We start from the raw sequence: 27573 nt of genomic DNA, 5'->3' as shown, positions 1-27573 counted from the left end.
TCTTGAAAGTAGCATTCAAATCAGCCTTAAATTCAGCAATATGTCTCTCATTTGGTCCAGTGATCAGCAAATCATCTACATAAAGAACCACAATGAGAAGTACATCACCCTCACACTTTACATACAATGTGCATTTTGTTTTACTGTTACAAAAGCCTTGTTTCACCAAATGAGTGTCATCTTTCTCATACCAAGCACGAGCAGATTGCTTCAATCCATACAAAGCCTTCTTACATCTGCACACTTTGTCCTCTTGTCCTTTCTTGACAAAACCGCGAGGCTGTGTTACATAAACTTCCTCAAATATGTCACCATACAAGAAAGCAGTAACAATGTCTGATTGATGAACATCCCAACTAAAATGAACTGCCAATGCACATAGAAAACGCACAGTAGTCATACGACAAGTGGGAGCAAAAGTCTCTTCATAATCTATGCCTTTTTTATGTGCATAACCCTTTGCAATAAGTTGAAACTTATGGAAATCAATCTCACCATCCGGCTTGTGTTTCAACTTGTAAACCCACTTTGTGCAATGGCCTTTTTGCCAGGAGGCAAATCACATAAATTCCATGTGTCATTTACTATAAGTGCATCATATTTTGATTGCATGGAAGCCATCCAATTTTGTGAATTTTGTGCTTCATCAAAAGACAGAGGTTCCTCAACATCAGGTAAGCTAGACACAGCCAAAGCATAACAATCCGATGCATAAGATACATGGTGAGAGCCTGGACGAGTACGACTAGACAAAGGTGCATCCAATTTACTATCACGCAATGTATGCACCAGCCATTTTGGCATACCTCTAGCGTGCTCATTTTCAACCCTTTCCTTATCAAGTACATCATGTACATCTGCATCAGTAATAGGCTGATCTGTAACATTTTTGGAAACCCCCATAGGTTGTACCTTTGCCTCATTGGAATTCACATTCGAACTTCCACCACTGAAAAGAGGCAACAAAGTGTCATAAATGTCCTGTGAGCTTACATTACTATCTCTAGTACATGATAGCAAGGGCTGAACAGAATCTTCCACAAACACTACATCCCATGAAACCAGAATACGCTTTGTTTGTGGATGATACAACCTGTAACCTTTGCTTTCAACAATATAACCAACAAACATACATTTGACAGCTTTATCATCCAATATTTTGCGTTGTGTTTGTGGCACCAAAGCATATGCCAAACAGCCAAAAACACGCATGTGCTCAATAGAAGGCTTTCTATTATGCCATGCTTCATATGGAGTAATAGATTGCAAAGCTTTTGTAGGACACCTTTTCAGTACATAAGTAGCACACATGATGGCCTCAAGCCAAAAAGAATGCGGCAAAGCTTGACTTTTGGCCCTACATCGTGCCAATTCCATAAGTGACCTATTTTTCCTCTTAGCAACACCATTTTGCTGAGGCGTACATATAAGGCACTATGAATTGGTGTTTTTCCCACGAGTAGCCAGAAATGTATTTCATGAGCACTCCCCCCCTGGATTAGAACGGATGGTGTCCATAGTACATTTTGAGACATTTCAGCCATAGACAGAAATTGTTTAAAGCACGTAAAAACTTTGGACTTCGTTTTAAGAGGAAATACCCATGCATGCATGGAGTAATCATCAATGAAAGTCATGAAGTAAAGGTAATTGCCCAAGAACGGAGTTTGCATGGGCCCACAAACATCAATATGCACAAGTTGCAACCTGCATGTGGCCCTAACTGAACCATCCTTTGGAAACATTGAACGCTGCATCTTAACCAAAATACAACCTTCACAAACATGTTTGATAGCTGCTCCAAGAGGCGGCAAAGAAGCAAACTAGTAAAATTCAAATGACCAAAACGTGCATGCCAAAGTTTTTCATATGAAATAGCCCTTGAATCTACAACTGCATTTGCAACATTTGGTCCACACTTGTTATACAAAGTGAGCTGATATAGCCCATGGCACAAAAGGCCAGATGCAACAATTTCATCACCAAAACTGAGATCATGAACTGTACATCTATCATCCACAAATTTAACTACAAGTCCAAGTCTAGCAAGTATAGATACAAACAAAAAATTCTTCTTGATCCAAGGTACATAAAGTGCATCAACAAGTGTGAAAGAACTGCCATTTACAGTAGTAAGCACAATCTTTCCAACTCCCTGAACCGGATAAGAGGCATTGTTGGCACAAGTGTCTGAACTCCCATGAGGGAATAGACTCGAGAGAGGTGAACAATTCACGATGTAAGGTAATGTGCTTTGTGGCACCACTATCGAAATACCACACATATGAATCTATAGCAACTGGCATGCATGCATCATGGACAACAGGATTGTAAGTGCACTTTGCACTAAAAGCCCATTCTACATCAACATCAGTATCACAGTCTCCTTTCACAGAAGACTCAACAATGGCTTCATTTTACTGGAACCAGCATTTGCAGTGGAACCACCCTCTTTCTTCTTAGCCTCTTTGGCCTTTAACTTAGGACACTGCTTGATCAAGTGATCATTACCTTTACAATAATGGCAATGCATCTTCTTTTTGCCCTTATCACCAGAATTTCCAAACATATTTCTACCAGCAGAAGCATTAGGAGCAGGTGATTTTCCACTTGCAAAAAAACCATAAGAAGTGGCTGCATTGTTGTTACCATCCTTTCTTTGAGAAGCAATAAAAGCATGTTCAACTGCTCGCTGTCTAGTCTTGTTTTTTTTGGAAAGTGACTCTTGCAATAGCAATGTGTACAATGCATCAAACTTGACAACTTCATGATTTCCTCGGGTCATAAGTCTCCAAGTACTAGCAAAATTTTGGTAAGAATCTGGTAAGGCACCAAGAACAATCTGCACAAGGGAACTGTCTGAAATGACTTCACCTATAGAAATAAGTTGCTCATTGATATCCTTGACACCAGCAAGGAAAGTGTCCATATCATCTTCCTCATGCGTAATCTTCGACTCCAGCTCTTTACGCAACAATGCAATTTTTGCCTAATTGCAGCTAGCATAAAGACTAGCCAGAGGAGTAATGGTGCGCTTCACATACACCACAATCAATGCATGAGCTTGCACATCCTTTACATCCCAACGAGCTTGTTCTGTCGTAGGCAAAACAACTCTAATAGCAGCAATCCTTGCAGCAAGACCTGCCACATCCTCAACATCGCCTACATCCTAAGAACCAGAACGTACATCAATGCCCTGCACAATATTCGAGACGCCCTTTGACACAAGAACATGTTGCATCATGTAAGCCCACAAAGGGTAATTGTCCCCATCCAATCTGTCCTTAGCAGTAAACATCTTGAACACATCTGTGTTGTTGTCATCCATGGAAAATGCATGTACCTGATGTGAAAACTGCCCACAATGAGGAGAAACTAAGTGAGACTAGCACGTGCTATATAGCACAACCCGCAAAAGACTGTATGGGACATGTTATGGAGTATTTTGGCACTAACAAAAATTTTGCATAAAATGAAGAAATTGCCTGTGCAGACCTGGCTGTAGTGGAAACGGAGGCCGAAATGAGCCTGAACCAAAAATCGGAGCAGACTAAGCTTTACGAGCTTGCCCGAAATTTTGTGTTGACATGTGAACGCTCGCCAAAGCTCACTGAAATCGGAGAAAATAAGTTGGCGTGTGCTGGAGCTGCTGGCGACTAATCTTGGGAGGACGCAACCTGCTCTGATACCAATTGTTGGAAATAGGGTTGCAGGAAAACACACACAGCTTGGAGAAGACGAAGGAAGCTCAAGACACACAATAGAGAGTGTATTACTTAGTGTGCAATGAAAAGATAGATAGCCCTAAATTGATGGATGTATATACAATGCACAAGGGGAAAAAACCTCCTAAAGAGGGAAAAAATGCCCCGCGGTCCAAGTGTGTTCACACACATCACTATCACATGCATATGGTAACAGCATCAAAGTTGATAACTTCAAGATTTCATTGGTTCATAAGTCTCCAAGTACTAGCAAAAGTTTGGTAAGAATCTGGCAAAGCATCAAGAACGGTTTGCACAAGGGAATTGTTATAAATGACTTCGCCTCCAGAAATAGGTTGCTCATTGATATCCTTGATACCAGCAAGGAAAGTGTCTGTCTCATTGATATCCTTGAGACCAGCAAGGAAAGTGTCTGTCTCATCTTCCTCATGCATAATCTTCGACTCCAGCTCTTTATGTAGCAATGTAATTTTAGCCTCATTGCAACTTGCATAAAGACCAGCCAAAATAGCCCAAGCCATTTTGTAGATTTTGATGAATGAATAAGAGGAGTAATACTGCGCTTCACAGTAGACAATACAATCAATGCATGAGCCTTGCATCTTTTACATCCCAAACGAGCTTGCTCCTCCGTAGGCAAAGTAGCTATGGCAACATCAATCATGCCACCAAAATTTGCAACACCCTCAACATCGCCTACATTCTCAGAACCATGACGTACATCAATGTCCTGCACATTATTCCAAACGCCTTTGACACAAGAACATGTTGCATCATATAAACCCACATAGGGGAATTGTCCCCATCCAATCTACTCTCGATAGCAAACATCTTGAACACATCTGTGTTGTTGTCAGCCATGGAAAATGTTGCACCTGATGTGAAAATTGCCAAAAAAGAGTAGAAACAAAGCAGGAACAGTACGTGCGATATAGCACAAACCATAGAAGACTGTAAGGGACCTATATTGCAAAAAATGGCACTGTTAAAAATCTTGCACACAATGACGAAATAGCCCGCGAAGTACTACCTGTAGTGGAAACGGAGGTCTAAATGAGCTCGAATCAGAAATCTAAGCACACCTTGTATTGTGTCCAAACCCATTAACTTTGCTTTTCACTATAAAAAAAATGTATTTTGACCTAGCATTGTGGTGTTGAAAGAATTGCATTGTGTCCAAGAGAAAAGAATGTTGACGTCTCTAAGCTGAGTGTCAAGCTTTTTGACAATGTTGTAGGAGGTGGATGAAAAGCGTCAAACAAAAACATGGAAAGCTCTCGTTGTTCACTACCTAGGTCAGTCTAATGAGTTTTACTTCCTTGCTTCAAAGATAATTGGGCAGCACCATCACACACAATTATAAGTACAGATGGAAAGCTCATTAATTCAGAGAGTGTTTGGAAACCTTTTCAAACAATGTAGTGGTGCCGGTAGTGGATTTTGTAGAGAATTGTTCCTTCAAGGTGCAAATCAAAATTCAAACAATGCTTTGGTATTCAACTCAGGTCAAAATTTTGGTCCACATTTGGTACTTAAGTGATGCACTAGGAGCCATTTAGAAGTCGGCCTACTTCTATATCTCATATGACAAGATATACGACACTTTGTTTGTGCACTATTGTTTTCTTTTGCACAATGAGGGGTTAAAAGGTCAAGGCTATAGTTTCAAGTGACACTGGGTATGGTTTGATGGTGTTGCTTCACACTTCAAACCAAGGCATTCATTCTATTTTGTTGCATGATACTTGACAATATGACGAGTATCAAGATGATGCACAACTTCTTTGCATTGGTCCATGGGAACGGCGAACATGATGGGGCTGGTGCAGTTCTCAAAAGAGCTGTTACACATGAGCGATTGAAATTAGATGGATGGGTATTGCGTAACACTATGAGTGTTGTCGCATTTTTTGATGCAACCTTTATGAAATAGTGTCCATTGATAAGCAAGGGAGTAAATCGTATGTTCTGTGAGTTCAACCTTGATGATGTAGATAGGAGACAGAGTGTGATTTATGTGCATCAAAGGGTCTGGATCCTTCCATTATGTCAATGGCTACAGTGAATCACATGTGAAGGTGCAGAGTGCAGACCATTGTCTTCCTTCTTCCATGCGTTCATCAAAGGCCAATGGAGTAGATATGCAAGCAAACACCATGTGGGGGGGGGCGGGGGGGGGGGCGGGGGGGGGGGGGGGGGGTACTTGTGAGTACAATTCACAAATAGTGATGGAAGCAATGATGCTACTCTAAAATGCTTATAAGTGCATTTTCTAGTGCATTAAACACATTACAATTTTATGCACCAAACTCAAGTGGTAAGTACCTACACAATGGACACTTCTCTTTCACATTAGTAGCATCAATGAGGACACCAACCATTGACAACACCCTTGTTAGCACTCTAATATCAACTTCCCTCTTCACAATAGAACCTTAATTTTCTATGAGACTTGTTTTCAATTTTTATAGGTCTGCTTTGAGGTTCTCCATCACACCACTATGGACCTAGCCATCAAGATCTTGTGCAATTTTATCCACCCAATTTGTGTACAGGGGTTGCTTGTAGCCTCAGTAGGTTTTGTCAAATGATTTAACATAGTTGGACCATAAAAATCAACATCGTACTCCCTTTTTACCTAAGACTAACAAACCGTAATCAGGCATGAACTTGTTCATGCCTGATTTTTTTAATTTTTTTCAAACCTCCCTTCTAATCGTTGGCATTTTCTAGTACCATCCCACCAATCATGGCCAGCCCATTCTGCATCTACATCAGCATCGCAATCTCCTTTCATAGAAGACTCTACAATAGCTACACTTGTATTGGAACATGTAGTTGATCCATCCTCTTTCTTCTTAGCCTCTTTTGCCTTCAATTTTGAACATTCCTTGATCAAGTGATCATTAGCTTTACAATAGTGGCAACACATCTTCTTTTTGCCCTTATCACCAGAATTACCAGACGAAGTGATGCCAGTAGAATCATTAAAAACAAAAGATTTTCCACTCGCAGAAGAATCATGAGAAGTGGATACATTGCTATTACCACCTTTTCTTTGAGCAGCAGTAAAAGCCTGATCAATCGCATGATGTTTAGTCCTTTTGTTTTTGAAAAGTGACTCTTGCAATAGCAATGTGCATAATGCATCAATCGCATGATGTTTAGCCCTTTTTTTTTTTAAAGTGACTCTTGCAATAGAAATGTGCATAATGCATCAAACTTGATAACTTCAAGATTTTGTTGGGTCATAAATCTCCAAGTACCAGCAAAAGTTTGGTAAGAATCTCGCAAAGCATCAAGAACGGTCTCCACAAGAGAATTGTCAGAAATGACTTTGCCTGCAACAATAGGTTGCTCATTGATATCCTTGACACCAGCAAAGAAAGTGTCTACCTCATCTTCCTCATGCATAATCTTAGACTCCAACTCTTTACGCAGCAATGTAATTTTAGCCGCATTACAACTTGCCTAAAGACCAGTCAGAATAGCCCAAGCATGTTTGTAGATTTTGCTAAACAAATATGAGGTGTAATACTGCGCTTCACAGAAAATGCAATCAATGCATGAGCCTATGCATATTTTACATCCCAACGAGCTTGCTCATCCATAGGCAAAATAGCTATGGCAACAGCAATCATGCCACCAAAACCTGCAACACCCTCAACATCGTCTACATCCTCAAAACCATGACGTACATCAATGTCCTACACAATATTCCAAAAGCCATTGGACACAAGAACATGTTGCATCATATAAGCCCACATAGGGGAATTGTCCCCATCCAATCTATTCTCAGCAGAAAACATCTTGAACACATCTGTGTTGTTGTCAGCCATGGCAAACTATGCACCTTATGTCAAAATTGCCAAAAAAGAGGAGAAACGAAGTGGGAACAGTACGTGCAATATAGCACAAACCGTAGAGAACTGTAAGGGACCTATATTGCAAAAAAAAACACTATTAAAATTTTTGCACAAAATGACAAAATAGCCCGCAAAGTACTACCTATAGTGGAAACGGAGGTCTAAATGAGTCCAAATCAAAAATCTGAGCAGACCTTTGTATTGTGTCCAAAACCCATTAACTTTGCTTTTCACTATAAAAAATTTTATTTTGGGCTAGCATTGTGGTGTTGGAAGAATTGCATTGTGTCCAAGAGAAAAGAATGATGACATCTCTAAGCTGAAAATCGAGCTTTTTGATATGTTGGTAGGTAGGAGGTGGATGAAAAGGGTCAAACAAAAGCACGGAAAGATCTCGTTGTTCACTAGGTCAGTCTAATGAGTTTTACTTCCTTGCTTCAAAAGAAATTGGGCAACATCATCACACACAATTATAAGTACAGATGGAAAGCTCATTAATTCAGGGAGTGTTTGGAAAACTTTTCAAACAATGTAGTGGTGTTGGTAGTGGATTTTGTAGAGAATTACTCCTTCAAGGTGCAAATCAAGATTCAAACAATGCATTGGTATTCAACTCAGGTCAAAATTATGATCCACATTTGGTACTTAAGTGATGCACTAGGAGCCATTTAGAGTCGGCCTACTTCTATATCTCATATGACAAGACGTATGACACTTTGTTTGTGCACCATTTTTTTCTTTTGCACAATGAGTGGTTAAAAGGTCAAGGCTGTAGTTTCAAGTGACACTTGGTGTGGTTTGATGGTGTTGCTTCACACTTCAAACCAAGGCATGCATTCTGTTTTTTTGCATGATACTTCACACTATGACGAATATCAAGATGATGCACAACTTCTTTGCATTGGTCCATGGGAAGGGCAAACATGATGGGGCTGCTGTAGTTCTCAAAAATCGTATGTTATGTGAGTTCAACCTTGATGATGTAGATAGGGAGATAGAGTGTGATTCATGTGCATCAAAGGGTCAAGATCCTTCCATTATGTCAATGACTACAGTGATACATATGTGCTAAGGTGCGTTGTCTTCCTTTTTCCATGCGTTCATCAAAGGCCAATGGAGGAGATATGCAAGCAATCACCATGTGGAGGGGTCGGGGTATTTGTGAGTAAAATGCACTAATAGTGATGAAAACGATGATGCTACTCTAGAATGCACACAAGTGTATTTTCTAGTGCACTAAACACATTACAATTTTAGGCACCAAACTCACGTGCTAGTACCTGCACGATGGACACTTCTCTTTCACCTTAGTAGCCTCAATGAGGACACCAACCATGGACAACACCCCTGTCAACACTCTAATATCAACTTCCCTCTTCACAATAGAACCTTCATTTTCCATGAGACTTGCTTTCAATTTTCGTGTAGGTCTGCTTTGAGGCTCTCCATCTCAACAATAATGGGAGCACAAGCTAAGTAGCTCCTTTCGCTATGAAACCATAAATTGTGCTTCTCTGCTAATGTAAATTTAGTAGAAGCAACTGGCTTTCACCACTATGGACCTAGCCATCAAGATCTTGTGCAATTTTATCCACCCAATTTGTGTACAGGGGTTGGGTTGTAGCCTCAATAGGTTTTGTCGAATAATTTAACATAGTTGGACCTTAAAAATCAACATCATAGTCCCTTTTTTGCCTAAGCCTAACACATCGTAATCAAGCATGAACTTGTTCAAAAAAAAAAAATTGCAAACCTCCCTTCTAATCGTTGGCATTTTCTAGGACCATCCCACCAATGGACTCTACAATAGTTGCACTTGTATTGGACCCTGTAGTTGATCCATCCTCTTTCTTCTTAGCCTCTTTTGCCTTCAATTTCGAACATTCCTTGATCAAGAGATCATTAGCTTTACAATAATGACAACAAATCTTCTTTTGCCCCTTATCACCAGAATTCCCATACGAAGTGCTGCCAGCAGAAGCATTAGGAACATAAGGTTTTCCACTCGTAGAAGAACCATGAGAAGTGGTTACATTGCTATTACCAACTTTTCTCTGAGCAACAACAAAAGCCTGTTCAATTGGATGCTATTTAGCCTTTTTTTTTTTGGAAAGTCACTCTTGCGATAGCAATGTGCATAATGCATAAGTCTCCAAGTACTAGGAAAAGTTTGATAAGAATCTGGCAAAATCAAGAGCAGTCTGCACAAGGGAATTGTCAGAATGACTTCGCCTACAGAAATAGGTTGCTCATTGATATCCTTGATGCCAGCAAGGAAAGTGTCTACCTCATCTTCCTCATGCATAATCTTCGACTCCAGCTCTTTACGCAACAATGTAATTTTAGCCTCATTGCGACTTGCATAAAGACTCGCCAAAATAGCCCAAGCCTGTTTTGCAGATTTTGCTGAACAAATATGAGGAATAATAGTGCGCCTCACAGACAATGCAATCAATGCATGAGCCTGTGCATCTTTTACATCATCCCAACGAGCTTGCTCAGCCGTAAGCAAAATAGCTCTGGCAGCAGCAATCATGCCACCAAAACCTGCAACACCCTCAACATCGCCTACATCTCAGAACCATGACGTACATCAATGTCCTGCACATTATTCCAAACGCACTTTGACACAAGAACATGTTGCATCATATAAGCCCAGATAGGGGAATTGTCCTCATCCAAGCTATTCTCAGTAGCAAACATCTTGAGTACGTCTGTGTTGTTGTCAGCCATGTAATAAATGTTGCTGCTGATGTGAAAATTGCCAAAAAGAAGAGGAGAAACAAAGCGGGAACAGTATGTGTGATACAGCACAAACTATAGAAGACTGTAAGGGATTTATATTGCAAAAAACGGCATTGTTAAAAAATTTACACAAAATGACGAAATAGCCCGCGAAGTTGCATGTAGTGGAAACGGAGGTCTAAATGAGCCCGAATCCGAGATCTGAGCTAACTAAGCTCAACAAGCTATCCCAAAGTATTTTTCGATCTGCTGACGCTCACCAAAGCTCATAGAGATTGAAGAAAGTGAGCAGACGTGTGATGGAGCTGATGACGACTAAGCCCACGAGGACACAACCTGCTTTGATACCAATTGTGTGAATTAGGGTTGCAAGAAAGACGCACATATTGAAAAAGACGAAGGAAGCTCAAGGCACACAACAGAGAGTGTATTAATTAGTGTGCAATGGAAAGATAAGATAGCCCTATAATGATGGATGTATATACAATGTACGTGGGAAAAAACCTCCTAGTGAGGGGAAATATGTCCCGACGGTGGTTCTAAGTGTGTTCACACACGCCACTACCACATGTATATAGTAACACTTATTACATATGATGGGACCATGTTAAGATCAAACTTGCATTCAGATGCCACATTAATCTTCTTTTGATGGCTACATCCACAAGAGTTGACAAAATCCTTGACGTAGGATATGGAAATCCCATAATGACGAGCATCAATGCACCATGTAACCTTCAATGAATCAAGTGTGTTGGCAAGATCTCTATGACAAATGAGCCATGTATGCAATGCACACCCTTAACAATACTTTACCAATCTTCCAAATAAACGACCCTTATGGATGGTCAGATTTGAGACAAATACAATGTTAACCATTTTCTACTTCTCTTAAGCACAATGCCTCTTTCATTTTGCACCACTTCTTAAGATCAAGCATTCCTCTATGATCACTCATTTTGAGTGTATACAAAGACATAGAGATATGCTCTTTAAGTGATGTGATCATTAAACTATATGCATCTCTATCAAATGCAAACTACCCGCAAGATATATGTCGAGTCACATTCACTAACATGGGATCCTCAACATTGGCATTATCAAGGTCCCAATCAGCTTGTGTATGTTTGTGTGCACCATCTTCTTCTTCATTCGAACTAGTAGAAGAGCTTCCTTGGATGTTAAAGTCATCATTCGTGTCATCCATTTCAACATACCACTCCATGTCAACGATAGAGACGATGAGAATAGGTAACATGTTGAAGTATCAATAGGAGGAGAGAAGGCCTAAACCACACTTGATCCCACACGAATTTACACAACATCTCAAGTTTACTAGTTTTGAATGTAGGTTCTTCCAAGCTCTTAATTTTTTTCACTTTCCCTCCAGTTGATCATGATATGAAGCTATGAGTTGGAATACTCTCTCATTTAATAACCCCACTATCCCACTTTTCAGGCTCTTACTTGAAAAAGTAATATTGTTCGATGCTCATTTATTAGCGCGTCCACCCTACCCGAATTTATCAATTTTTTCAAATTTAGAAATCGTCGACAGAGGAAATGAATGGGCCATTCGTCGTGATTTGAGTCTTTTCCATTCTCCGCCCTTGATCCCATCAATTTCATGGCGTGTCTTATAGAAGAAGAAGAAGAATATTTTAACGGCATGGGAAACTATCCCAAGAGATCTTAAAGATCTATCCATCGACGAGAGTTGAACTCAAAACCTGTTATTCAAGAGGGAAATGGCGTAACCAATCTACCACACTTGGGGGATTGCAGTGGATCATGCTCTCTTGACCTTATCAATCTCCTTCCAATACAATGCCTCTCAAGTACAAAGGAAGAAGACGCACACAAGATATACTTTCACACCAAAGACTGATTCAGTCTATGTGGAACAGATCTATAATAGGATGTGGGCAGCCGAGCCAGTATATACTGTAGAGGAGATTACTTCTCAGCTAACAGAGATACTACATGGAGCAGCACAAGAGGCATACCCACATACTCAGCCTGATCAGAAGAGAGGATCTGGGAACATGCCTCAAAACAGTTGGTACGACGAGGAATGCAGAGAGACGAGAACCTAGGTCCAGAAAGAGCTTACACTTGGGATCATCACATATAAGCAGTCTCGGATTGCTCTTCGGCGTATAGTACGTCGCAAGAAAAGGGCATTTTTAGCCAAACTGGAGAAGGATTTATATCAGCTCTTCTTGAGTCAGGACTCACATGAGGCCTGGCGTTTATTTCACGAGCATTCATCACCTCCGACAATTACTTCTCCTGAGATTTGGGGTCAATATGTAACATCATTATATATCGTATCTGGACAGCCTCCATTACCAGATACGCTAGAGCCATGCCCTGCTACTAGTACTTTCTTTACTACGGAAATGGTGGAAAAAGCCATTGATAAGATGAAGACAAGAAGAGCATATGATCATGAGGGTCTAGTAGCAGAACATCTGATCCATGCAAGGGATCTACTTTCAGAAGTCCTTGCTCGTCTGTTTAATCGGGTCATGTGTGAAGGATTACCTGAATCTTGGAAATTATCTACTATCGTACCTATTTTCAAGTCAGGGGATCCTATGATACCCAGGAACTACCGTACCATTATGGTGGGTCACACATTGGCCCGATTGTACGCATCCATTCTGGAACAAAAATTGAGTAGATGGGCAAAGAATGAGGGCATAAGGGCAACAGGACAAGCTGGATTCAAGAGGGGTTATTCCACTCTAGATCATATTCTTACGCTCAGAGCCATTATTGAGGAAGGAAGAGCAAGCGGGAGAAGGATGTATTGTTGCTTTGTGGATTTTCGGAAAGCTTTTGATACAGTACCAAGGGCAAGATTGATGCGTAGAATGCAAGAGTTAGGGGTCCCCAAAGAGATTATCTAGGGGATCATGGCCTTATATGGGTCAGTAAATGGTTATGTACGTACTCCAGAAGGGGATTCCGACATTGTTCATTCCACCGTTGGAGTAAAGCAGGGATGCCCACTGTCCCCTACTTTATTTGCTATGTATATAGATGAGGTATCAGATTACATTGATAGAGAGGGTGACAGAGGTGCTCAACTTGCAGGGCATGGATCCCTTTGTTGTTGTATGCAGATGATATTGTATTGATAGCAGAATCACCAGATAGAATGCAGAGGCAGTTAGATGCATTACATAAATTCGCAGAGGACAACGGACTGTCGGTGAATTTGGGTAAAACCAAAGTTATGGTGTTTAACACCACACCGCAGTGGGTTAGGAGATCGGCTCCTACATTTGCATATGGCCAGGATACAGTAGAGTACACAGATGCATACGCATACCTTGGTGTGGTATTTACAGGACCGAAGTTTACTCTTAAGAAAGCAGCGGAGGCTAGATTGTCCAGAGCCTCTGCGGCCTTGGGAGGGTTGGAGAGGATGTGTTCACAAGTGCAGTTTCAGGAACCACGAACAAAACTTTGGCTCTTTGATACTGTGGTGGCTTCCGCTATGCTTTATGGGGTCCAAATTTGGGGACCATCTGTGGATCGCGATAATTGGAAGTCAATGGAGAGACCGTTGGTATCTATGATTTCCCGAATGATTAGAGCCAAGGCCTCCGTACCACACGCGATTATCCGAGCGGAACTAGCTGCCCCTCCGATAGAAATTGAAGCTCTTACCAGATCAGTGTCCTTTATACATGGTCTGTGGGATACAAATAATTGGCGATATACTAGATTGGCCCTCGAATCCTCTCGACAGTCAGCAATGAAAAGAGATACATCATGCTGGTATGCGCAACTGTCTTCGTGGTTTCAAAGACACGGGTTCAGTATGGAAAGATTACCCCCCTTCCAATACTCTCTTGAGGCTCCATCACTGGCAATCACACGAACGGAGATTAATAAAAGCATCCGCCAGGATCTTATACAGTTGGACACTAAGAGGACATGGGTAGACCCTACACAAGAATTGGGCACGAAGATGGCCGACTACAAAGAAAACTTCCTACAACTATATGAAAATGGTTTTGTGATTCGTCCGAACTACATGGATACCCACCTATCTCATGGTTTGAGATGTGCTATTGGTCAGATTCGTACATCCTCACACCAACTGGAAATTGAATTTGGCAGATTTAGGGGAATCCCACCTGAGAGCAAAATTTGCAAGTTATGCAGAATGGAGCCGGAGACAGAATTACACTATATATGCCATTGCACTGTATACTATGAGATACGTGGGTGTTTCCATTGCCTATTTAAAGAAGGCTTTGGACCTCTAGATAGAGTCATGCAATACCAAGATCAAAGGTGCCTAGGCCTGTACCTACTGGAACTACATCGGCACAAGGATAATCTAATGAGAAGACAAAGAGCACTACAACCTCAGAGGCAGATCACAGATTTCTTCGGATCGAGAGAAGCAAGAATGGAAGGAGAAGCAAGAGGCCAGCAACGAGCACAAAGAAATACCCACATTCATACCAAAGGCACCCTCATTGACAGGGCGATTGAGCTTAGGAAATCGAGACGACCATGACCAAGATGCAGAAGCACACTTCACCGGAGGAGACTACAACAAAGGATTAGAAGCATTCTAGCGAGACACCCAGAATGCTTCTAAGAAGTTTATCTAATACTTTGTATTTAGTTTTTCGCATTTATTTTCACAATCTCACACTTTTCAAACATTGTGCCAAATTCACCACTTTTGTATCAGTTTGGTCTCATAGGTCACTCTGGCCATTTGAAGACGTTAATATAACATTTCATTTCATTTCATCTCTGTGTGTGTGTGTGTGTGTGTGTGTGTGTGTGTGTGTGTGACAATGCCCGATGCTAGGCATCCTCGGCCATGGATGATGATGATGATGATTTTCATGCTGACGATTAGTCTGTTAGTTTTAGTCTTTCACTTTACTTCATTTATTTTTGTACCTAAGCATTGGATTAGATCCAAAAGGATTGTATCAGTTTGGTCTCATAGGTCATTTTGGCCTTTTGAAGACGTTTAATATAACATTTCATTTCATTTCATTTCTCTCTCTCTCTCTCTCTCTCTCTCTCTCTCTCTCTCTCTCTCTCTCTCTCTCTTTCTTTTTCCGTTTCGTGAATGAAGGTATGCTATGCCCACAGTCTCTCTCCCTCTCCAGGACGTGTGGTGCCATGCCAGGGTGCGGTAGCGGGTTGAAAGAATCGAGCTGACAATCGGAACTCTCTCTAGAAACCTGTTTCAAAGGCAGTGGGCAGCTCTCACACGCCTTCAAGCCATGAGCACACTCTCGCAAGCAGCCTACAGCAAGGCAAGGAAGAGGCAGGAGCACGTGCAAGCAATCTGTGCAAGAGGGCAAGGAAGAGGCAAGAGCACTGGTATATCTCTCTGCTTCCTCTTGTGTCAATGTGGCAAGAGCACACACAACTTATTAGGTCTCTTAAATATAAGGAGATTATGTTGTTGCATTCACCTGTACAAAACTTTAGTGTTGTCACAAGTATTGATGCTAGCATCTCTACATGCACAATGCAATTTTTAGCTTTCCTTAGAATTGACATAATTAATGGAGTTATGCTTGTTAGAATTGGTTGATTGTAAAGGTGAGGTGGACTAACTAAAGCAATGCAACCAGAACCACCATGTAGGTGGGCTCATTTCAAGAAAAACCCAATTGAGCACAATCCTCCACAGAAAAGACCCACAAGAGAAACATAAGTATGCATGGTGTGGGCTCAACATGTGTGGTTCGGTCATACCAACACTAATACACCGGTTCCCAAATCTGCTAAATCCGAGTCACATTTCAAACATATTGACTTCCAAGGTTTAAAAATCAGGAAAAACAAAACGAGAATTTCCATCAGAAGCAACAGCTAGTGAAGTATTCAGTCCTTGATAACTGTGAATGCGAGTTACTGCGGGTTACAATGTCATTAGTGGCAAGTTAAAAAGGAAGTCATTTCACTGTTGGACAGATAGTCATGTGCAAAGAGGGTGTTTCTCATCGTTGCACACCGTCCATTGGGGAACCTATTCATCCGTGATGTCAAAAACCTTTATGTAAACAACCCTGTCAGAATCTATGTCATCGTGATGCTGGTAGTGTATGTAGGTCGATTAACAACCTGAGTATGTTTTTCTAAAGTTCACTGTCAAGTCATCCCCTTAATCTAGAGTAGTGGCTAATTAGCATGAAAGGAATGTCAAAACCTTCTGGTTTGAAGCTTCCACTTGCTAAAACACAATCAAACACTGACCAAACAATATCCAAATGTAGCAATCTGGTGTCAGGATCTCTGAAGTAGTGTGTATGAAGGCATGTCTTCAATTCGACTTACCAACTCCATTGTCAGCTCATGCTCAAGTTGCGCACGCGTAGCCTTCATCACTACCTAAAAGCATCCATGCCATACAGAATGTTAGCACAAGAAAAAGATTGGATGCTATTCCCGTTTGCATTTCCTCTCACAAACAAATTTTTAAAGCCAGATAGCTAATAAATCATAAACATATTTATGTCAATCCTAAAATAGCCAATATATGGTATCCTGGAGCCTTCTCACATTCATTGAAGACTCTTCCTGAGGTCTTATCAGTAATCCGTTACAAAAGGAAAAATGAATTAGAAAATCGACAGAATAAGATGCTCCTTATAAACTTTATGGTTCACCATCACGTAAGCCGGGTTATTGTGCGTGTGGTTGCCAGAAGGATGCAAAGCTAAAATATTTACAACAAGATGAACAGTCACTCACATTGAACTCCATGTATGAAGCACGCATGGCAAGCCACAATGTATCCATAACTTTGAATGCCACACAATACAGCAAATCAAAAGCCATCTCGTCTTCTGCGAGAAGCAAAACAAACTCAATCTCTGGTAAAATCAACAAAAATATAGTATTTTTTACATGTAACACACACACACACATACACACACTCAGTCTGTGTGTATATGTGTGTGTGTGTGTGTGTGCGCACGCGTGCGTGCACAGAGAAACCAGGCACATACCAGCAAGAATCCTTAGGAAACAAAACGCAGCCCAAGACCTTGGCTTTCCTGTATACATTGAGGATGCCTAATCACTGACAACTTCTACTTTAAATATCTCCTCTATAGTTGTGATAGCATCACTCACCTGACCGAAGGTCAAGCATTTGAATCAGCATAAAGGTGATGTTCACACCAGCAACTGCAAACGGATACTCCCATGTTGCTCTTCTACCTCCTTTCTTGTACAACAGCTGCTGAAATGTTTTCTGGTGAAAATACATTATGGAACTTGAGAGAGAGAGAGAGAGAGAGAGAGAGAGAGAGAGAGAGAGAGAGAGAACATGTGCATGCATATGAACGTAATTGCAGCATATGTGTGTGAGAGACACATGCATGTGTGTGCAGCCTATTCAAGGATCCACAGACACACCCAAATGCACGGATGTGCGAAACATTGTGCATGTGCTATGGCTGTGCCAATGCATAAATGAAGCTGCAAGCAAGCAAGGCAGTTTACCGGGTATCGTTTTGAGAAGAACAACAAATTCTCGAGAGAGATAAATCCTCCACCCCTGCAGTGTGACGCAAATTACCATGTTGCCTTCCGATCCATAGACACTAGATAGACAGACAGTAAGCATACCTGAAATCTGTGGATGGGTCAGTCCCTTGCCACCCCATATCTTTCCATTGACTGGAAACAAGGCCATTCAAGTGTGAGTTGGGAAAAGCAGCAGTCCATAATTCCTTCAATGCCTCCTGCACAAAGATTGTAACCCTGCTTAAAGACCCAGCAACCCCACTTTCAGCAAGTCTAGCCAAATTTAAGTTAAATTGTGAAAAGGAGAACCTGATGATCAGAACGACAGTTATCAAAAACAGTCTCTACACGCAGTCGAAGACTATGAAGTCTTTCCTCCTGCCAAAGTTGAAAGCAAATTTATCTAAGTGAGTTGACCATGTCTCTCTCTCTCTCTCTCTCTCTCTCTCTCTCTCTCTCTCTCTCTCTCTCTCACACACACACACACACAAGTACATACATCCAAGCATACACGCATATATGTGTGCATGTGTTTAAACATACATAGGTGTATGTAATATGTGTGAATCCACACACACACACATGCACGCACACGTAGATACATGTACTTGGATATAGATATTCACTAAGTACATATCTATACCAACTGTGTGCATGTGTGAGTGCATGAGAGAGAGGGAGAGAGAGGCCTGCTCCTACCAACATCCTCCTTCCCCAGAGTGACTCTCCGCCTCAGGATCCGCGACTACCTGTTGCTGCTGCGAGGGGGTTTTAATTTTTGGTGCCCTTGCCAACTGCTCGATGCTTGGGTAGTTCTACCAGCATGCAGTCCTGCTCTCTACTGCTGCTCGACCATGCAATCGCCCCTTCCCCAAGAGTCTACAGCTTGGCAGAGATGAAATTTTTCAGAGGTCTTTTTGGTTTGCTGAAGCCCTGATTTGCACCGTTATCCTTGCCATGCCGGTGTTTGCTTGTGCTTGTGCCTCGGTTGTTGCCTACGGAGTCACCCCCACCATCCCGCACACACACAACCTGCTTGCCTTCAGTGGCCCCGTGATCCTTCCTCATCTGTTTTGTTTTAACTTTTTGCTTTGTTTCATTGTTTACTTCTTTGTCTTCTTTCTTTTGTTTTGCATGCTTTTCCTTACTTTGGTGTGTGGGTGTGCTTAGTGGGTTGATGAAAAGCTTGATGCTTGTGTTTTATTTTTGTACCTTTCAGGCTTGCTTTTGGGTGTGAGTGGGGATGTGTGTTTGTGTGTGCGAAGCCTGTCTGTTTGGCATGGTTTTTGGTTTTGTTGTTCAATTTTTGTATGTTTCGTTTGTTTCGGTGTTGTTTTCTTTTTATTTTCATTTTCTTTTTGTATTTGGAGTATTGTGGTGTATCTGGGTTCCTACTCTCATCCCTCTACCAGGTTTCTGCTGATGGATGTCTTATGGCGGGATTTGGAGTTTTCTTTACTGTCTTCCTGGCGTTTCCCTTCCCAGCTATGGATTTCAAGAGCCACCTTCAACAAGTGGACTGTTCTCTCCACTGGTTGAGACCTCCTAGACTCCCGTAGTTATAGCGCTCATGTTGGCTTTCCCTTATGCCTTCCTTCAGTAGAGCTCTTGGTGACGCCAACTGTTTCTTCTTTATCATCTTCGTCAATGACTGTTCCCTCCCTTCAGTATTTCCTCATCCATATGGCTTCACATGGTACTAGTTGGCAGGCTTGGCCTGACATTGAGCATCTGCCTTGGCAGCCCGTTCCTTACTCCTATCACTGTTGGTGGATTTTTGGTGGTCTTGGTCTTTGGTATGCAGCTGCAGAGCAAGCTTTTAGTGGGAGTGCCTACCTTCCAGAGGCAATTGTCACCCTCTCTCTTCCTTAGCTTGCCAGGACACTTCTTACTCTCTTAAGGAGAGTTGTTTTTCCCATAGCTTCTCAGTTTTCAGTTTGCCAAAGTGGCGAGTTGTATACAGGTTTTCAGATGTCACCTTCAGGCATGCTTCGTAATCAATCTTGTACTTGCCCACAGAATTGGCACCATTTGGGCATTCTGAGGGATTTTCAAGTAATAGGAATCAGCCATTTTTTCTTGCAGAGAGAGAGAGAGAGAGAGAGAGAGAGATCTAAAAATACTTAAGTCACTTAACCAAGCAATAATATGCTATCAGGGCTCACTGCTGCTGAACCTTCGCTCGCCATCGCTGTAGTAACCCCCCCTCCCCACCTCTCTGCCCCCCCCCCATTGAGACTGTCTTGGAGACACCTCGCACAGCCCTCAAAGTGTGGAGTATTCGGGCCCTTCGAATCAGTGCTTCATTTGTCAACACAGACCTAGACCCAGCCTCCCAATGTCACAAATTGCTGACGTGTCAAACCACTGAAGAACGGAGCCAACCTGCGGATTCCGGCTGAGGGGCCTAAACCCTAAGAAGAAGAAGAAGGAGAAGCCGAAGCAACAGAAGAAGTTTTACCGACTTACAAATTATTGCCAAGTGGCCTATTTTTAAAGAAGAGTTCTCACCAACTTATGGGACCCCGTCTGATGGGCCCAAGTGACCTAAACATATTAAAGTAAAGCAAGACCAGCACACGCACACACAAGCTCCTTCGCGTAAAAAAAATTATGACATGGTAACTTGTATAGAATCCCGGATTTTGCGCCGACATGCTGATGTGGCCGTTGTACGGACGTCTGCAATTCGCAGTGACATGCTGGCATGGCAGCTGTACGGATTTCCGCAAAATGCGCTGGCAGCTTTTGGCGCTAGTGCTTTTGGGACCAGTTGCTTTTGAGTTTGATGCTTTTCATGTAACTGCTTTTCATAGGCCAAGGGCCTTTAAATAAGTGCAGAGGGCTCAGTCTCGGAACTCTTCTGGGTGAAGGTACAAAGCGTGAGTACTGGAATTGTAAAGAGTTCAAGCAATATAAAGAAATACTGAAAGGGGCGCCAAGGTTTGGGGCCAGTGTTCTCTCGGGGTGGAGCTCCGCCACTCCCTGTGTGGTCTCTCTCTTTCAGTTCATTTGTTATTGAAGTGCTAAAGGTCTGTTCAATCTGTTCTTTTCCGTTGGACGTGGTGCTTGTCCCAGTTACAATGGTATCAGAGCTTCAGGCGTGTGCTTTTCTGAAAGCATACCGGTCCTTCGAAGAGCAGACAGAGCAAGATGGCCCTTCCAAAGTTCACTAGCAATTTTATTTACAGAATCTTCGTGCCCCGACCCTAGACTTATTAGCGACTCCCACCCTTACTTCATCGCGCATCAAGCACGCTCCCGTCTTCATCGCTCTGTCTTATAGGGCATAAGCCATAAAGATCGCTTGCAGAGAAGGATCAAAACTCTTTTTTTCGAGTTGTCGTTTTTCTCAGAGGCAATGCCATGCAATGGTGAATGTCTATAGCTACCAAGCCGCACACTCCAAGAACTTTGCAAGCTTTCAAGAAATTTTTTGCCCGAAGTTACTGGCAGTTTCTGGCAAAGTGGGGTATCTTGAAATGCTTGCCATGGAAACCCTTGCAGATTACGACTTGAAATTTCTCAACATCTCTCATCAGGTGTCTCTTCCCGAGCTAAAAACCTTGGAGGTCTAGTGTGATTGCCAGGTCTTGGGACTACCATCACCGCCACAGGAACATTTATATATACCTAGATGAATCCAGGATAAGCCTAGATTCACCTATTAAGGAAAGTGCAAGGTATAGACCCATGGTAGTCACCCACAAGACAATATAACCATCCGCTCATCATGCATAGTATTGACTAAATACCACGACATCCCCACTAACGTCGTCAGTGCCCAATAGTAGGTGTAGAACTAGGTACTAACATATGCTCCCAAACACAACACACACCACACCCACACACACATGAGCATACATCAACACATAATTCAGCGTACTGAGTTTCTGTCATGACTCTGAAGATCAAGGGCAGACTCAGCCATAATGAAGCCTAGCACTAAAAGAAACATTAAATCGGATAAATTAACACAAAAAATGAGATAGCTGATAGGGCATACACACCACAAAGATAGAAAGAATTAGCACAATATCAACTGGTCGTAACTCGGACGAAAACTTCACAATGTGAAGTCTGCATGTCCGCTATACGACTAAAAAATATACCTAGATGAATCCAGGATAAGCCTAGATTCATTGCTTGTCAAGGCTTGTTTCGACTATTCGAGTGCTTATGGACCATGCCGCGGACGGCTACAACCTTATGGAAGAAATCTAACCCTAATATTGGTGCAAGTTTCAGGATGAAAAGCCAGTCGTCTTTTCGAGCTCGACTAATGTCAAGAGTGCTTTTTAAGTTTGAGTTCTGTTTGAGAACTTGTTTGATATTCCTGTTTGGAATTTGTTTGAAATGGATGGTATCTGTTTTGAACCAGTCTTGGTGCCCATTTGAATTGTTTGACTCTGGTTTTAATACTGGTTTCAATGATTGGTGTTTTTACTTCCGGGTGGAGTAGTGAAAAATGATCTTTGAGAATGCCTGTTCATACTCATGGCCCGGACCCTTGTGGTTATTTGCTGGATAGTATTGAATGTTTGAAAAGTGTTGTGTTACTCATAGCCCGGGCCCTTGTGGTTATTTGCCGAGGGAGTATTGAATGTTTGAAAAGTGCTTTTGTTACTCATGGCCCAGACCCTTGTGGTTATTTACGAGGGGAGTATTAAGAAGTATGAGCAGTGGTTACTCTCAGCACCTCCAAACAACGCAGGCTGCGGTCTGGGGGGCATTTGGTGGAATAAGACTCCTTATTGGATGAGATTCTTCTAGGAAGCCAATTACCCAGGAAATCAAGAGCTCCGATTTGGAATGAGAAAACTGATTGTCCCTCCGATTGTCCCTCGAAATGACCCTCGGAAATTTTTGAGCTGACTTAAGTTGTTTTGTACATATGCTGTAATCACGGACGATTACTTTCTTTCAAGAAGGGGGGGGATGTCACAAATTGCTAACGTGTCAAGTCACTGAAGAGCGGAGCCAACTTGCAGATTCCGGCCCAGGGCCCAAGTGAGCTAAACATATTAAAACAAAGCAAGACCAGCACACGCACACACAGGCTCCTTCACATTAAAAAAAAAATTGATGACGTGGCAGCATGTACGGATCCCAGATTTCACGCTGACATACTGACGTAGCATCTATACGGATTTCTGCAAAATGTGCTGGTAGCTTTTGGTGCTAGTGCTTTTGGGACCAGTTGCTTTTGAGTTTGATGCTTTTCATGTAACTGCTTTCATAGGCATCTGCTTTTTATCGTGAGTATCGGCACTGTAAAGAGTTCAAGCAATATAAAGAAATACCGAAAGCGGCGCCAAGGTTTGGGGCCAGTGCTCTCTCGGGGTGGAACTCTGCCACTCCCTGTGTCGTCTATCTCTTTCAATTCATTTATTATTGAATTGCTAAAAGTCTATTCAATCTGTTCTTTTGCGTTGGCACGTGGTACGCATCTCTCGTGACACCCAAGGCACAACAGACAGAGACACAGGGAGCCCAGGAAGGTTCTTCCTCCGAGCCTGGTAGGGCTGGCAGCAGGCAAGTGATCGTCGTCACCAGGGACCACCTCGCCAGTTCGGCCCCCTTGGTGGTCGCCCTATACCAAGCTAGCAGCAGTGGGTTCCCATAGGGAGCCGTTTCGGCCCCTTGCAACAAGATGAGCCCACAAATACTCCCTCTATCTCAGCTTTGCCACCAACACCCCCTTTTCCTCCCACGCCACCCACTGCCACGCCACTCACCGCGTTGTCCCCCTCCCCCCCACCCACCTCCACCTCCCCCCATTCCCCCAGCTATTGCCCCCTCCCTGCCCCCCCCCCCCCCCCCCCCCCCCCCCCCCCCCCCCCCCCAATTCCTCCCACTAGTCCTCCTGCTCCTACCTCACAGTCGGCTCAAGCGACAAAACCTTCTTCGTTTGCTAGGTTTCTTGGCAGCGCTTTTGTCACGAGCCACCTAGCGAGAGAGGAGCACACTTTCCTACCCATGATTAGCACTCAAAGAGGCCACCTAGTTGGTAGTAGGCCTCATGTTCCTTGGGGTCCCATGGCAGAGGGACCAGCCCGCATTCTTGGGGATTGGCTTTTAGTTTTCAGGTTTGTCTGAGGAGGATCAGAGCATCCAGCTACGAGCCATGAGGGGGGTGTAGAGCATGTGTCAGGATATTACAGAGGCTTTTACCCCTATAGAGGCAACAGCTCTCAGATGGATGGGGGCCTTCACGCGACTAGAGGTCCTTATTGCAGTCTGCTGATTGGCTCACCCCTAGAGAGGCAACAGCTCTCAGATGGATGGGGGCCTTCACGCGACTGGAGGTCCTTATTGCAGTCTGTGCTTGCTAGGAATCTGTAACCCACATGTTCTTTGAGGTTCAAGGAGAGGGTCGCCTTCACAGAGTCTTAGTAGAGGCTCCACAAGTTGCAGAGTGTTGCTTTCAAAGGATACGAGTTGTAGGCATCTATGGGAGGACCTGTGTCAAAGATCCTGACCCAACAGATATTGAGACACGCAACTGGCAGCTTTGGGCTTGGGAGAGCTGCCCCCTAGCACGAGTGCAGTGGGACCCTGGAGAGTGGTTCTGGAGAGATCCCTTCTCTTCAGTCGATCACCTTGGGATTCCCTTTTTCTAGTACACAGTTCGACTGGGGCGCCACATACTGGCAGCACGGAGAGAGGCCCGTCCTGCTACAACACTTCATTGGCGGGAGGAGGGTCTCACAACCGAGTTCTTGTCAAGTTTTTGAGAGTGGCTGTTGGGGCTGCAGGCAGCCGAGGAGAGGTACGTTGTTCCAATGGCTAGTTGCACACAGAGCTACAGCAGTTGGGAGATGGCTGGTACACACTGGCTTCTCGGCAGCCTGTGCAGCTTGTGGTCATCCTTTGGAGAGTCAACGTCATTGTTTGTGGGACTGCCCCATGGCACAGCAGGTTTGGCTTCAGGTTCTTAGGCTGATGCCAGCTCTTTCCATAGCTCGGCAGTACACTTGGGGTGCCTGGTGCGGCAACCTAGTCCACTCTCACGGGCCCAGCGCTCGATTTTGAGTTGGCTTCCACCAGCAGAATGATAGTGATACAGGGAGGTCGACCTACACTCCAGCTTGCCACAAAGCATACCCCCCAGAGTGGTGCAGTGAGAGAGGTGTTGGGAGCTTGTATGTGGCTTGACCCTCTAGTTCATCTGGCGGGCCCGCTGCTTCCGCATCTTCAAGGCTCGTCATGTCCCACCGGTAGAGATTGTTCATGATTTTTCGTTGGAGCTGATTCACACTCTCAAGGATCAGTTTGAGAGACTTCAGGGAAGCTCCGACCGCATGCGGGAGCGTAGAGAGGCTTTCCTACGACTCTAACGCCCAAGGCCTTTCTTCACCATGGTCCAGGGTGTGCCTAGATGGCACTACCAGCCACCAGTGTGGCTTTTTCCTCCTCCCATTTTGTGATTTAGCCCTCATTGTACATATTTTGTTTACTCACTGGGAGAGTCTCCCCATCTTCCTGATGTAGCCCTCTCTAGTAGAGGTTGGTTTGTAGCCCTATGGGCAGTTTTATCACCTCATGGAAGGATCTTTTTCATGGAAAGAACGTCACTTAACCAAACACGCAATCAGAAGACCTGCATATGTGTTTTGAGAAAATAAGACTCTCCTATGAATTACTTTAGAGACTCTTTTATTAGAAGATAAATACCTTAAAAGGAAATGAACTAGAGAATCAAGCCAAACAAATGAGACAAGCTTACTTTCATAATCATCAGAAAATGGCACAATATCCAATTGCGACGCAATACAAAAACTAAATGCATACGTTGCTTACAACATGCAGATGAGATCTTAAGGAAAGAGAATGACATAGATGATCTGAAGCAGAGCAAAATTAAATACTCTGATGATAAGAAATGTAAAGGAAAATTCAATGGCATACTTGATCTTCTGTGAGGTCCCAGTTCAAATATTTCTCCCCATCACTTTTCTGTTGTGCACAACCGCACAATATCATATTTGTGAGTGGTAAGAAAGGTCTTGCAAAAGTACTAGCTGCATCACATAAGAACAAAAAACATGACTCAAAACATAATTTCTTAAAACATATACCAAAAACTAAACACAAAACAAAAATAGCATCTTGCCACATACTCTATAACGGGAGGGCACCACATGCCAATGAAAAAGAACAGACAGAACAAACTTTAAACACTTCAAAACAACTAAACTAAGAGAGAGAAAGAGAGAGAGAGAGAGAGAGAGAGAGAGAGCACGACACACAAGACACGGAGTGGTGGAGTTCCACTTCAAGAGAGCACTAGCCCAAAACGATGGCGCCCCTTTCGTTATTTCTTTATATTGCTTCAACACATTACAGCACTGGTAGCTTTACTCTGCATCTACTCCTGCAAGACTGCCAGAGAGAGAGCTTACCCCTCATATTTGAAGGTCCATGGCCTTCTAAAAGCAGTTTACATGAAAAGCATTAAACCCAAAAGCTTTTGGTCCAAATGCTGCCGCCAAAAGCCATTAGCGTGATTTGCAGAAATCTGTATAGCTGCCACATCATCAATCAGTGCAAAACGCAGGATGTCCGTATAACTACCACGTCATCAACTTTTATGTAAGAAAATTTTTTGTCTCTTGCTTTATTTTATTATTTTAGGCCTTAGAAACTTGGGCCCCATCGGACAGGGCCCCATAGTTGGTGGGAACTCTTTAAAAATTGGGCCTCTCGATGAGGAACTGTAAGTTGGTGAGAACTTCTGCTGCTGCTGCTGCTTCTAGGGTTTAGGCTCCTCAACCGGGATCTGCAAGTTGGCTAGGGTTAGGCTCGGGGAGCCTAACCCGCCAGGTCTTCAATGGCTTGACACGTCAGAAGTCTGTGACATACTCAGAATTGTGACACCCAAGTAAGACCAAAATGGGTACAAGATACCAGACCATTAGAGGGCCATAAGCCACCATGTTTTCCAATCAAACTCTACTTGACACCTTTGCTGGAAAATCGTTGCAGCATCTGACAAGCCCTCCCCCTTGCATCCCCAAAAATACCTCTACTCTTCTTACTATCAGAGGGAAAGAGGTCACAATGGAGCAAAGAAATAAGAGAGAAAAGGCAATGAACAAACTCAAGATTAATGCAAAAATGCTGGTTACAATGTCCTGTGAAAATCTGGACATCTTTGTAAATGCTCCCAGCAATCTCAAAGGTGAGGGAATGAATAACACATGAGAGGGCAGGTCAGCCTAATATACACAATAAGGGCCAGATCCATCAACCTAAAATTAATAACCTATTCTATACCCCCCCCCCCCCCCCCCCCCCCCTCCGGCGTCAAAAGTCAACGATGCGGAAGCGTAGAGCAATGGGGATTTTACGCGAGAGAGAGAGAGAGAGAGAGAGAGAGAGAGAGAGAGAGAGAGAGGAAGAAGAAGAGAATTTTAACGTCGTAGGAAGCTATCCCAAGAGACCTCAACGATCTATCCGACTAGAGTTGAACTCAAAACCTGTAGGGAAATGGCATAACCAATAGAAAGGTTATACCATTTTCCTCTTCTTATTAACACACTCACACACCCACACACACACATGGAGAGAGAGAGAGAGAGAGAGAGAGAGAGAGAGAGAGAGAGAGAGAGAGAGAGAGAGAGAGAGAGATCTGAACCAACCAACTGGGCAATGAATTAGTGATTTACAATGGGGGCTTGGGTGCTCCTTATATACTA

The 27573-nt window shown here is 43.0% G+C and overlaps 1 protein-coding gene across 3 annotated transcripts in view; it reads right to left on the bottom strand.

The window, feature by feature from the left end:
- Positions 1-16211: 16211 nt before the first annotated feature.
- Positions 16212-27573, bottom strand: part of LOC147429549 (uncharacterized) — a 32337-nt gene continuing 20975 nt past the window's right edge. The window contains exons 2-9 of one of the 3 annotated variants that reach the window (XM_086495803.1): positions 25784-25896; positions 18182-18250; positions 17975-18090; positions 17849-17903; positions 17477-17585; positions 17350-17397; positions 17093-17187; positions 16212-16729 (exon numbers count right to left, since the gene is read on the bottom strand). In XM_086495803.1, the coding sequence (XP_086351929.1) occupies positions 16625-16729; positions 17093-17187; positions 17350-17397; positions 17477-17585; positions 17849-17903; positions 17975-18090; positions 18182-18250; positions 25784-25896 (710 nt within the window). In that variant the 3' untranslated portion in view covers positions 16212-16624. Of the gene's footprint in view, positions 16730-17092; positions 17188-17349; positions 17398-17476; positions 17598-17848; positions 17904-17974; positions 18091-18181; positions 18251-25783; positions 25897-27573 lie in introns of all 3 variants that reach the window. The other 2 variants (XM_086495804.1, XM_086495802.1) reach the window with 2 other exon arrangements.

This window comes from Adiantum capillus-veneris, chromosome 22, assembly GCF_014529385.1.
Source record: "Adiantum capillus-veneris isolate H3 chromosome 22, ASM1452938v2, whole genome shotgun sequence".
Lineage (NCBI taxonomy): Eukaryota > Viridiplantae > Streptophyta > Polypodiopsida > Polypodiales > Pteridaceae > Adiantum > Adiantum capillus-veneris.
Note: the sequence above shows the minus strand (reverse complement) of the source record. Positions and strands in the feature narration are given on the sequence as shown.